Source organism: Melanerpes formicivorus, unplaced genomic scaffold (assembly GCF_026170545.1).
Source record: "Melanerpes formicivorus ecotype bairdi unplaced genomic scaffold, bMelFor1.0.p_v2 SCAF_19, whole genome shotgun sequence".
NCBI classification, from domain to species: domain Eukaryota; kingdom Metazoa; phylum Chordata; class Aves; order Piciformes; family Picidae; genus Melanerpes; species Melanerpes formicivorus.
The window spans coordinates 15069936-15082265 of record NW_027142371.1 but is presented as its reverse complement, the minus strand read 5'-3'; the positions used below and the strand labels follow the sequence as shown (position 1 = coordinate 15082265).

The following is a 12330-nucleotide window of genomic DNA, read 5'->3' as shown; positions in this document are numbered from 1 at the left end:
AGCAGCTTGCTCACAGCCTTCTCCAGCCTCACCTTGCACAGCTCCAGCCCTGGGGCCTCAGCTCCCTCCCTGGGCAACCTGCTGCAGGGTTCCAGCAGCCTCCTGGGGCACAATTTGCTCCTCACCTCCAATCTCAATCTGCTCTGCTCTCATTTCAAACCTCTGCCCCTGGTGCAGTCCCTGCAGGCCTTTGGGAGCAGTCCCTCTGCAGCCTGCTGGGAGCCCTCCAGCTGCTGGGAGCTGCTCTGAGCTCTGCCTGCAGCCTTCTCCTCCCCAGGCTGCACACCCCCAGCTCCCCCAGCCTGGCCCTGTGGCAGAGCTGCTCCAACAGCTGCACACACAGTCAGGAATAATGGATCCAGTCTCCTCCCATGGTTTTAAACTCAACTTTCCTACCCCTAAGCCATCAGTAGGAGCAGTGGGAATGATTTACCTGGATGATATCTGAGAGCTTGTGCAACCCAGCTGTATTGACAAAAATCCCAGGACCTAGAGAGAGGAAGAGAGGATTAGAACAGCAGCCCAGCTGCACAGCACTCCCAGCACAACAGCTTCAAAGTGACTCCAGCAGATCCAGATCCAACAGATCTCTCAAGCTTCTCAGCATCACCCTGGAGGCCCCAGAGCCTGCACTCCAGAGGACAGGTCATGGCCCTGCTGCACTGGGGAGCTCTCACCTGAGGCAATGACAACCTCCCCAGGGCACCTCTGTGTTACAAACAGAGTCACAGAATGGCAGAGGCTGGAAGGGAGCCTGGAAGATCATCCAGCCCAACAGCCCTGGGGCCACCCAGGGCAGGGCACACAGCAGTGGAGGAGCTAAGAACATAGGAAATGAAGTGGAGGAGAGACTCTGGACTGAAATGAGAGAAGAGACTGAGCCTGGAGGTGAGGAGCAAGCTGTGCCCCAGGAGGCTGCTGGAACCCTGCAGCAGGTTGCCCAGGGAAGGAGCTGAGGCCTCATGGCTGGAGCTGTGCAGGGTGAGGCTGGAGAAGGCTGTGAGCAAGCTGCTGCAGGGCAGGATGTCCCTGCTGAGGGCAGGGGGTGCACTGGGTGAGCTTTGGGGCTCCCTTCCAGCCCAACCCATTCTGTGGGTCTCTGATCTTCCAAGAGCTTTCTGAGGTCTCCCTGCCCCAGGAAGCCTTTCTGCTCTTCCCCCTGAGCACCACAAAACTTCTAAGTGAAGTTTGGAGTCAACCAACTGAACCTGGACACTCACAGCTGGAGAGGTACTGCAGGATCTGCTCCAGAGACTCCAGGAGGGAGGATTTGGTCTGGAATGTGATTTGGGCTTGTGCAAACAGCTCAAAGATGTAACTGCAAGGCAAGGCAGAGGTGGGTGGACACCAGGAGGAAGCAGCTGGCAGCAGCCTCCCCTTGCAGGAACCATTTCACCAGCTAGCAGAAAGCAAGACCTTGGCTCCAGGGGAGAGAAAAGCCCCCAGGAATCAAAAGGGTTTTGTTCATTCAAGCATCAGGTTAAGACTGAGGTGGCAAAGGGTCCTGAGCCTGCCCTCCCTTGTCCACATTCCCCCACACCACCACACCTGCCCAGCTGAAACACAGCCAGCAGGCAGTCTGGGGCTTGCCTGCCCAAGCACACCAGGCCCTGGCTGAGGAACACAGCTCTGAGCCACCCCACACCTGAGCAGTGCTGAGGAGTCTCTGTAAGTGGTGGTGCACACTCAAGGGCAGCCCCAGGAGCAGCTCCTTCCACTGCAGAGCAGCTGCAGAGCACAGCCCCAGCCAGGAGTGGCCACTTGGCCATCAGGCTCCAAGGAAGCTCCAGGAGAAACCCAAATGAGTGAAGAGAAGGGAGCTGAGGAAACCCCACCCCTGGAATAGAGACCACTGCTGTGCAGCAGCTTTGTGCCACCACTCCCAGACTGGAGGGGCAGGAAGGGACCAAGAGATCACCCAGGCCAGCCCCTGCCCCAGCAGGGCACCCACAGAGCCTGCCCAGGGGCACAGTGCCCAGGGGGGGTTGGAAGCTCTCCACACCAGGAGACTCCACAACCTCTCTGGCAGCCTGCCCCAGGGCTCTGCTCCCTCACACCAAAAGATTCCCCAGGTGGAAGCTCCTGAGCTCCACTCTGTGCCCACTGCTCCTGGCCCTGGGCACCACTCAGAGGATCCAGCACCCTGGAGCTGGCTGTGCTGCTGCCAGCTCAGTCTGAGAGGAGATTTACCTTCCCTCCTTGGTGACCCCAGTGGCACTGGGTGGCAGCTCCACTGCATCAATGGCACCTTCCAGCTGCAGGAGGATTTCTTCAGGAGAATCAAGAGGGGGAAAAGAAAAAAGTTAGGAGCTGACAACAACTCACCCCTGGGACACCTCTGAGGCTCCTTTGCAGGTGCAGCTTCACACACAGGCTGTCAGCAAAGGCAGGAACCTTGCTGCTGGCTCCATCCTGGGAGCAGATCCAAATGATCAAAGCCCATTGCATAGGAACACCCAGGCTGGCAGGGAGCTGCACAGGCCACCCAGGCAGCTCCACAGGCCACCCAGGCTGGCAGGGAGCTCCACAGGCCACCCAGGGAGCTCCACAGGCCACCCAGGGAGCTCCACAGGCCACCCAGGGAGCTCCACAGGCCACCCAGGGAGCTCCACAGGCCACCCAGGGAGCTCCACAGGCCACCCAGGGAGCTCCACAGGCCACCCAGGCTGGCAGGGAGCTGCACAGGCCACCCAGGCAGCTCCACAGGCCACCCAGGCAGCTCCACAGGCCACCCAGGCTGGCAGGGAGCTGCACAGGCCACCCAGGCAGCTCCACAGGCCACCCAGGCAGCTCCACAGGCCACCCAGGCAGCTCCACAGGCCACCTAGGCAGCTCCACAGGCCACCAGCCCAACCCCCTGCCCTCAGCAGGGACATCCTGCCCTGCAGCAGCTTGCTCACAGCCTTCTCCAGCCTCACCTTGCACAGCTCCAGCCATGAGGCCTCAGCTCCCTCCCTGGGCAACCTGCTGCAGGGTTCCAGCAGCCTCCTGGGGCACAACTTGCTCCTCACCTCCAATCTCAATCTGCTCTGCTCTCATTTCAAACCCCTGCCCCTGGTGCTGTCCCCTGCAGGCCTTTGGGAGCAGTCCCTCTGCAGCCTGCTGGGAGCCCTTCAGCTGCTGGGAGCTGCTCTGAGCTCTGCCTGCAGCCTTCTCCTCTCCAGGCTGAACCCCAGCTCCTCAGCCTGGCCCTGTGGCAGAGCTGCTCTGCTCCAGCCCCCTGAGCACTGTCCTGGGCCCCTCTGGAGCCTCTCCATCAGCTCCAGGCCCTTGCTGTCATTTCCTGGACACCATCTCCAAACACCCACATGCAACAACTTGCAAGGCTGAAGCTGTTGAGCTCTTCCCTACAGGACAGTTGCTCCTGGACCTGCTTTGTAACCCTCAGACAGCTCAAGCTCTTGATATTAACTCTCTGTAGCACCATGCTCCAGCAGCAAGGTGATGCAAGGGGCAGCCCCAGCAGCCTGACAGCACTGGAGGCTGGGAGCAGCCCCAGGCAGGGAGGGGATGCACTCATCTGCCACTGCAGCATTGCAGGGGGAACCTCTCCTCTCCTCTCCACTCCTGGGGGAACCCTGCAGATGAAACACTCCACAGCTCCTCCTGGACTTCTCAGCTCCCAGCAGTGCTACAGAAGGTGACTGACAGCTGCTGAGCTTTGGAAGATGTTTCACCAACAGCTTTGGATACCAAGAAGCAGAACAAGAAACTCACTCTTGATCTTGGCTATGTCTTCCAGTTCCATGTTCAGCCCTGCTGAGGAAAGGAAAGCTTTCAACAGGGATGATTCAGGCACTCAGAGTGGGTTGGGTTGGAAGGGACCTCAGAGCTCAGCCAGCTCCAGCCCCCTGCCATGGGCAGGGACCCCTCCCCCCAGCCCAGGCTGCTCAGGGCCTCATCCAGCCTGGCCCTGAGCACCTCCAGGGAGGGGACAGCCTCAGCCCCCCTGGGCAGCCTGTGCCAGGCTCTCCCCAGCCTCACTCTGAAGGATTTCCTCCTAATCTCCAGCCCAACTCTCCCCTCCTTGACCTCAGACCCATTCCCCTCATCCTACCACAAGCAGCCTTGCAGGAAGCTCCTCTCCCAGCTTCTTGGAGGCCCCTTCCAGGTATTGCTTTCCTGCCTGTTTCACTCCTCCTCCCTTGATGGCTCTCCAGAAGTGGAGGCTGGAGCTGTGTACACAGCAGGAAGCCTTCTGCACTCCCCTCCCTGCTCCCTCTCTTCCCCCCTCAGGACACAGAGCTGAGGCCAAATCCTTTCCACATCTCTGGCAGGGATTGTCACTCAATTTATCTGTTCAGGAGAGGAAACTCTCCAGAGGCTGCAAGGAGAAGCTGGGTGGCAGCTGTTGGCCTCTCATGCCAGGGAAGCAGCAGGGTTTGTGGCTGCCAACACACCTGAAGTGGCCAAGTCCATGTTGAACTCTGCACTGATCTCATTCTGCTGCAGGATCTTGGCTTGCTCTTCCAGCACCACGTTCACAGCATCCATTGCTGAGGCCAGGTCATAGGGGGTCAGGTCAAAAGAGGCTGACTCCTCACACAGCCTCTCCTAAGCCAAGGAATGAAAGGTGGCAAAGGCCAGAGACCAAGCTTGAGGTCACTTCTGCTCTCCAGCTCAGACCTGGTCTATAACCTTCTGCTCTGCCTTTCAGAAACACCTGAAGGCTTGGACCTCACTGCTGAGCAGCCCTGGGCCTGCACTGGGGAAAGATTTCATCTCTCCCAGGCTACAGAAGCTCCAAAGCTGCTGAGGGGCCTGGAGCAGCTCTGGGAGCAGAGGCTGAGAGCCCTGGGGCTGAGAGCCTGCAGCAGAGCAGCCCCAGAGGGGAGCTGAGCAATGCTCAGCAAGAGCTAAAGGAGCTGTGGGGGGCAAGAGGCTGGGGCCAGGCTCTGCTCAGTGGTGCCCAGGGACAGCACAAGGAGCAATGGGCACAGAGGGGCAGCCAGGAGGTGCCATGAGGAGAAAGTTGTTTGGTGTGAGGGAGCAGAGCCCTGGAGCAGGCTGCCCAGAGAGGTTGTGGAGTCTCCTGGTGTGCAGAGCTTCCAACCCCCCCTGGGCACTGTGCCCCTGGGCAGGCTCTGGGGGGGCCCTGCTTTGGCAGGGGGGCCCTGGGGGAGCTGCAGGGCTCCCTGCACAGCAGGCTGATGTTTGTGGAGTTTAAGCTGTGGGGATGTGGTGCTGAGGACCACAGCTCAGTGGTGACCTGGCAGTGCTGGGCTAAGGGTTGGACTCAAAGGACTCTTCCAACCCAAACAATTCTTCAGGGAAAGTGCTTCTGTAACTGCAGAGATGCAATCATCAGGCAGAAACCATCCCAGCAGAGTCAGAGCACTGGCAAGGAAACTACAGAGCAGCAAGGACTGCTCATGATGAGGGACATGAGCTGAGGCAGCTGAGCACAGACCCCAAGGGCTGTCCACAGCAGGGCATGGCTCTGTGCCTGTCCTGGGCTGAGGGCTGGCCCCAGAGCAGGGACAACTCACCACATTGTGAGCCTCATCCAGGATCACCACAGTCCCCTTCAGGTCCAAGCTGTGGGATTTTCTGCTCTGGAGAGAGAGAAAGGAGACTGAGGGGATGGACAAACAAAAAGCCACAGGGAAGGAGATCTGAGTGCCTGAGAAGCTGCCTCAGGAGAGCTTTGGCCTGGAGGGGATGGCTGGGGCTGCCCAGTCTCCAGTCCAAGGCTGCCTCTGGCTGGGCATGGAGGTGCCAAAATGCAGCATGAAAGGCTGAAGGAGGTTACAGCTGGTGCTGGGAGGGGGAAGAGCAGCAGCTGTGCCACACTGGGATGCAACAGGCACATCAGAGCTGATTTCAGCCACTGCCTTTGACTTCTGGCATGTGGGGGGAGATGGAGGTGGAGCAGAGGGGTTTGCCTTGGGTCTGGAGAGTCACAGAATGGTTAGAGCTGGAAGAGACCTCCAAAGGTCATCCAGTCCCACCCCCTGCACTCAGGGACATCCTCCACCAGAGCAGCTTGCTCAGAGCCTTGTGAGCCCCAGGGACAAGGCCTCAACCCCCTCTCTGGGCAGCCTGCTGCAGTGCTCCAGCAGCCTCATCTCCATGCTCCAGAGCTCAGGCAGCTAGCTGCAGGAACCAAGGTGCCTCAGGGTGCATGCAAGGGGAGTGCAGTTTGGCAGGGGAGGTCGGTGCTCTGCAGCTGAGTGTCACCAGAGAGCAGCAGCACATCCTGCAGAGCTGGGGCCAGGCCCTGAGCAAGCTGCTCTGGTGGAGCATGTCCCTGCTGAGTGCAGGGGGGCTGCACTGGGCAACCTCTGGAGCTCCCTTCCACCCCAACCCATTCCAGGGCTCTGTTAAAACCACCAAAGAACAAAGAATTTGTTTAGTGCTGGCAAGAAGACAGAAAGCAAACACAAAATGGGATCCCCCCTGCCTCCAGGTCCCAGTCCTGCAGACCAGCCCCAAAGGCCTTCACTTGCACCCCAGCAGCTCCTCCCAGCTTACCCAGCAGAGGAGAGAGAGAAGAGCAGCTGTGTGTGCAGGCAGGAGAGAGCTTACCTTTGAGTCCAGCAGGTAGTTGTAGGGCATGAAAATGACTTCTGCCTGCTGCTTCAGGCTGCGAGAGAGGTAGTAGGGACAGGCCCTGGGTGGGAAGGGGAGGAACAAGCTACAAGCTGGCAGCTGCAGAGGCTCCTGGAGTGCTGCCAACATCCCCATCCTGGGGCTGTCCTCCAGAGGGCTCCCCAACAACTCAAGGAGCTGAGCTTAGCATCTTTGCTTTCAGTAGATGCTAACTAATCCTCAGAGGATCAGAGTGGGTTGGGAGGGAGCTCCAGAGGCCACCCAGCCCAACCCCTGCCCTCAGCAGGGACATCCTGCCCTGCAGCAGCTTGCTCACAGCCTCACCTTGAGTATCTCACCTCAGCTCCCTCCCTGGGCAGCCTGCTGCAGTGTTCTGCTCCTCATGGTGCAGAACTTGCTCCTCACATCCAAGCTAACCTGCTCTCCTCACCTGCCTCCCCCTGGCCAGCAAGCCAAGAACAGAAGTGAGAAGAGCAGAAGAGAGCAGCCAGCTGTGCAGCCCCCAGAGCAATCAGAGGAGAGAGAGTGGCTTTGCTTGCTGTGTTACCATCTCAGCCCCTCAGGCTGGAAGGGGAGGCTGCTCTAGGCTGTTTTGTCCCAGCAAATCACCCACTTCACCCTCTCAGAGCTGCAACAGAGCTGCAACAGCCCTTGGTCATCTCAGGTGGTACTGACAGGCTCTGCTCAAGCAAGAGCAGCACTGGGGAGCCTGACCCTGACCTGATCCAGCCTTTACACCAGGAAGGAGTGAAAGCTGTTGCTGTATGGTGAGCAGGAGGAGAGGCTTCAGGGCACACAGGGCTCTGCTGGAAGCTGTCTCTGCAACATCTTTAGCTCCTCTGCTTTGCTCCCATCATTGTTCTGCTGCTTTTGGGCACCTCAAGTCCACACCAAGACATGATCAGAAGTGAGCAGGGGAACAGGCTGCACTGTCCTCACAAGCAGGGGGCAGGAAGGTCACAGGGGTCACTGACCTGTGCTTGCTTCCACTTTTAACCAAGTCCTCAATGTCCATGATTGACTTCATCAGCTCTTTGTCTGTACTCTTCTCTGGGAGGAGAAAAGCACACTGCAACCACAGCCCTTGGCTGAGGCAGCACAAGGCTTTGGGGTTACTCTGCCCACTCCTGGACACCTCATTCTTCCCAGCTGCAAACACTGAGCACACTCAGAGAAAGCTTTGAGCTGGAAGGGTCCTTAAAGGTCATCTAGCTCCAACCCCCTGTCCCAGGCAAGAGCAGCTTGCCCAAGGCCTGACTCAACCTGGCTTTGAATGCTTCCAGGCTTGGAGCTTCCACAACTTCCCAGGCAACCTCTCCCAGTGCCTCACCACCCTCAGGGGGAAGAACTCCTTCAGTGTCACCTAAAGCCAGCTCTGAAGCCACCAGCCCTTGTGCTCTCATTCCATGCTTCTGCAACAAGCTCCTCCCCAGCCCTGCTGTAGCCTCCTTCAAGTACTGGAAGGCTGCTGCAAGGTCCCCTTGGAGCTGACCAAGCCCAACCCCCACAGCCTGCCCTCAGGCTCAGGCAGCTCTGTCTGCCAGGGCCAGGGCCTGCCCCTCCCAGCCCAGCTCACCTTCCACATTGTTGTAGAAGTGGCAGGCACGATTCAGCACCTTGCTCCTGCAGGTGTAGATCTGCAACAGAGAGGAGAGCTGAGCCCAGAGCAGCACAGCTGCCAGGCACTGCAAGGTGTGCCAGGGGCTGGAGTGTCACTGCTGTGCCACACCAGCTGATGAAGGAATGCTAATCACTCTCCCAGTGCTACAGTCCCTCTGCCCCCCTGGCCAGGGCAGCTCTCTCTCATGCAGCTCAGAAGTCAGACTGCATTTTGCCACAGCTGCTTCTCAAAGCAGTCAGCACAGGAGGGTTTGGGTTGGAAGGGACCTCCAAAGGCCATCCAGCCTCATTCCACCTCTGCCTGCCTCCAGCCTCTCTTCTCACCTGCATGTGGTTGCTCTGCAGCTTCTTCACCTCAGGGTTGATGCAAAGCTGCTCTCTGGAACCCAAAACACAGATTCTGGGCCTGTTCAAACAGAACACACAAAGCTGATGTCAAACACAAGGCAAGAGAGGACAGAAGCCAGCAGTGAGAGCCTGCAGCACAGGAGGCCAATGGCAGCCTGGGCTGGATCAAAAGCACTCAGAGATGAGAGAGGATTGTGCCCTCTGCTCTGCTGAGGCCTCTCATGGAGGATCCCCAGGGGGCTGCAGCACCTCTGCCACAAGGACAGGCTGAGGAGCTGGGGGTGTGCAGCCTGGGGAGGAGAAGGCTGCAGGCAGAGCTCAGAGCAGCTCCCAGCAGCTGAAGGGCTCCCAGCAGGCTGCAGAGGGACTGCTCCCAAAGGCCTGCAGGGACAGCACCAGGGGCAGAGGTTTGAAATGAGAGCAGAGCAGATTGAGATTGGAGGTGAGGAGCAAGTTGTGCCCCAGGAGGCTGCTGGAACCCTGCAGCAGGTTGCCCAGGGAGGGAGCTGAGGCCTCATGGCTGGAGCTGTGCAAGGGGAGGCTGGAGAAGGCTGTGAGCAAGCTGCTGCAGGGCAGGATGTCCCTGCTGAGGGCAGGGGTGCACTGGGTGGCCTTTGGAGCTCCCTTCCAGCCCAACCCATTCTAGAATCTGCATGACTGAAGGAGATAAACCTGTGTGGAGCATGAGCAAAACCCAGGCTCAGTATCAGCACAGCAAGAGAAGAGCTCTGCACTGGGCAGTAGCTGCTCACATCACTGCCTCCTCCAGGCTGATTTCTGCACCTTTTCTCTGAACAGATCCCTCCCCTCAGTCCCACTTACCTGTAGGCTGTGTTCTTCAGCTCCTGGATGACCTGGGTGAGCTGGGAGTGAGTTCTGGAGGCATAAATTATTTTGGGCACATCAGTGTAATAAGCTGCCAAGGAGGGAGGGGTGGGGGGAAAAAAAGAGGCAGGACAGCACAATTAGCATGGAAAGAAGTGGAGATGTCATTTCCCTCCTCATCCAAATGAGATTGCCCTGGGGAGACTGCAAGGCATTCTGTCACCTGGTTCTTGGCAGGCTCAGTGAGCTGCATGGGCTTAGTGCTCCCAGCAAAAACAACTAAAGTAACTTTAACAATCTACTGAGAGAAGGGAAACTGCTGCTTCAGCTGCCCCAAAATGGCCCTGGGGCATTCCCAAGGCATATTGCAACAGCTGGATAAAACAGGGGTAGTAACTGAGGGAGGGGATGCTGCTCCACCCTGCTGAGACCTCCCTGCAGGGCTGGGGCAGCTCTGGAGTGCAGCACAGACAGGGACCTGCTGCAGCAGGACCAATGCTGGGAGCCCTCTGCTGGGAGCCAGGCTGAGAGAGTTGGGGTTGCTCAGCCTGGAGGAGAGAAGGCTCCAGGGAGAGCTCCTGGTGGCCTTGCAGTGCTCAAGAGGTTGAGCAGGAAGCTGGGGACAGAGTTCTGAGCAGGGCTTGTTTGGTCTGGGCAAGGGGAGATGGTCTGAACTCTAAGAGGGAGATTGAGAGTGAAGAGAGAAATGTTTGGTGCTGAGGGTGGGGAGAGCCTGGCCCAGGCTGCCCAGGGAGCTGGGAGCTGCCCCATGCCTGGCACCACTGCAGCTCAGGCTGGCTGGGGCTGGGAGCAGCCTGCTGGGGTTGGGGCTGTCCCTGGGGGCTGCAGGGCTTGGACTGGGTGGGTCTGAAAGATCTCTCCCCCCAACCCAGCCTGTGACACACCCCAGTATAGCTCCCACAGAGTACAAACCCCTTGGTGCTTACTTGAGGCCTCCTCCTCAGAGGCAGCAGTGCCCCAGGAGCAGAGGGGCCTGCCGGGGAACAGCTCCCCCCCGGCCATGCGCTGAGCGAGCTTCCTGGCCGTGATGGAGTCCTTGAAGTGCTCTCTCCAAGCCAGAGTGGAGCACAGCAGGCAGAGGGTCTTGCCTGTCCCTGTGGGGCTCTCCAGGATGCCATTGACCTTCTTCAGAGGGAGGACAGGAGATGAAAGGGAACACTGAATGAGCACTGGGGAGATTCCACAGCAGGGCTCTGGGCAGTGCTGCACAGCTCTGGTTAGCCTCACCCCACAGCAGGCTCACAGACTCCTGCAGGTCATTGCAGCCAGCCCAGCCCTGCCAGGGCACCACCAAACCATGGCCTCAGCACCACAGCTCCAGGGCTGTGAAACCCCTGCAGGGATGGGGACTGCCCTGGGCAGCCCTCCAGGGGCAGAATTGTTCCTCATGGCCAACCTGAGCTCCCCTGGGGCAGCCTGGGGACAAGAGTCCTCAAGACTCCACTTGGCTCCAACCTCCTTTCAGAGAGCTGTAGAGCCAGAAGGTCTCCCACAAGCCTCCCCTTCTCCACACTAAACAACCCCACTCCCCCAGCTGCTCTTCAGACCCTTCCCCAGGCTTGCTCCAGCCCCTCCATGGCTTTCTGGGAGTGGATGGCCCAAAGCTGAACCAAACACTCAAGGTGCAGCCTCAGCAGTGCTGAGCTCAGGGGCACAATCACCTCCCTGATCTGGGTGGTCACACTATTCCTGACACAGACCAGGGTGATCCCAACATCCAGAGCCCTGCCAACATTGATCCCTGGGGAGCCCCACTGGTGACTGGCTGCCAGTCTGAGACAACTCTTGACTCCCACCCTCTGGGCCCAGGCTGGCAGCCCGTTAAGAGTCCTTAATTAGCATGAAATAACGTGCAGGAAGAGCCCCTCTGACCTTCTGCAGGCACTCCAGCACCTTCTCCATGTAGACCTCCTGGCAGGGGTAGGGCTCGAAGGGGAAGTCCACCGGGATGCCATTCAGCGTCAGCCTGGGCATGGCTGCTCCTGAAGAACCTGCAGCCAAGCACGGAGCCGTCATGTGCCCTGCCAGGAGGCAGCCAGGATCACACGGAGAGAGGCACAGGAGCAAAGCTCTTTCACCACCAAATGCCCCAAGGCTCGGGGCTCGCCCGAGGTTCCGGACAGGACGTCAGCAGCAGACGGCACCGCGGCCCCGGCAGAAGGCTCTCGGGGCCCCAGGAGCCCTCTCTGCTCCGGGGCAGACTGGGACGCGGTCCCAGCACTTCCAGCCTGCTGCGGGTTGCGTTCCCGAGCCCCCTGGCTCGCTGCGGCCCGCGTTCCCGGGCCCCTGCCCTCGCCCCGGCCTGCTGCACCTTCTCGGCACTCTCCGTCCGCTCCGCAAGCCCCAGCGCCCCCCGGCCTCACTCGCGGGACCGCTGCTCGGCGCCTCCCGCTCCCGGCTGAGCCCCCGGCCCCCTCCTCGCCCCGGGGCAGAGCCTCACCCCGGGGGCTCCCAGCCCCGGCCCCCGGCCGCCGCCGTTCGGAATCCCCGCGCCCGTGCCACGTGACCCGCAGCCGGGACTCGCGCGTCCCGCGTCACTTCCGGCGGCAAACCTCGCGAGAGCTGCGGCGTCGCCATGGCAGCAGCGGGGGGGGCGGGGCCTGAGCCTGGGCTGCCGCACGGGAGGGGAGCGGGGGGGAGCGGGGGGGAGCGGGGCGTGCCCTGGGCCTGGAGCCCGGGGTTCAGCTGGGGGCGTCCTGAGCCGCCCTGAGCCGCCCCGCCCGGGACGGGACGGGACGGGGGCTGAGGCTCGGCCCCGCAGGAGCGGAAGGTTTGCTCTTCGGTTGCTGAGAGCAGCAGGACGGCCGCGTTTGAGGGCGGTGGCTTTACACACTAAGGGTGGTGAGACCCCAGCCGCCCCCTTCCTGGGGCGCTGCAGCTCAGGCTGTTTGTGGCTCCGAGGACACTGCCCTGGCTGCGGACAGCCCTGCTGACTGCAGGGGAGAGAAGCTCGATGGCAGCAGG

The 12330-nt window shown here is 60.1% G+C and overlaps 1 protein-coding gene across 4 annotated transcripts in view; it reads right to left on the bottom strand.

Annotated features, from left to right (window-relative positions):
- Positions 1-11885, bottom strand: part of RTEL1 (regulator of telomere elongation helicase 1) — a 57537-nt gene extending 45652 nt beyond the window's left edge. For 3 of the 4 annotated variants that reach the window (XM_068150250.1, XM_068150247.1, XM_068150249.1), the window contains exons 1-14: positions 11807-11885; positions 11239-11357; positions 10293-10491; positions 9343-9436; positions 8497-8578; positions 8129-8189; positions 7527-7602; positions 6529-6613; positions 5490-5555; positions 4401-4554; positions 3718-3759; positions 2191-2269; positions 1221-1318; positions 434-489 (exon numbers count right to left, since the gene is read on the bottom strand). In XM_068150250.1, coding sequence (XP_068006351.1) covers positions 434-489; positions 1221-1318; positions 2191-2269; positions 3718-3759; positions 4401-4554; positions 5490-5555; positions 6529-6613; positions 7527-7602; positions 8129-8189; positions 8497-8578; positions 9343-9436; positions 10293-10491; positions 11239-11340 — 1194 coding nt within the window. In that variant the 5' untranslated portion in view covers positions 11341-11357; positions 11807-11885. The remainder of the gene's footprint in view (positions 1-433; positions 490-1220; positions 1319-2190; positions 2270-3717; positions 3760-4400; positions 4555-5489; positions 5556-6528; positions 6614-7526; positions 7603-8128; positions 8190-8496; positions 8579-9342; positions 9437-10292; positions 10492-11238; positions 11358-11806) is intronic. The other variant, XM_068150248.1, reaches the window with a different exon arrangement.
- Positions 11886-12330: the final 445 nt, after the last annotated feature.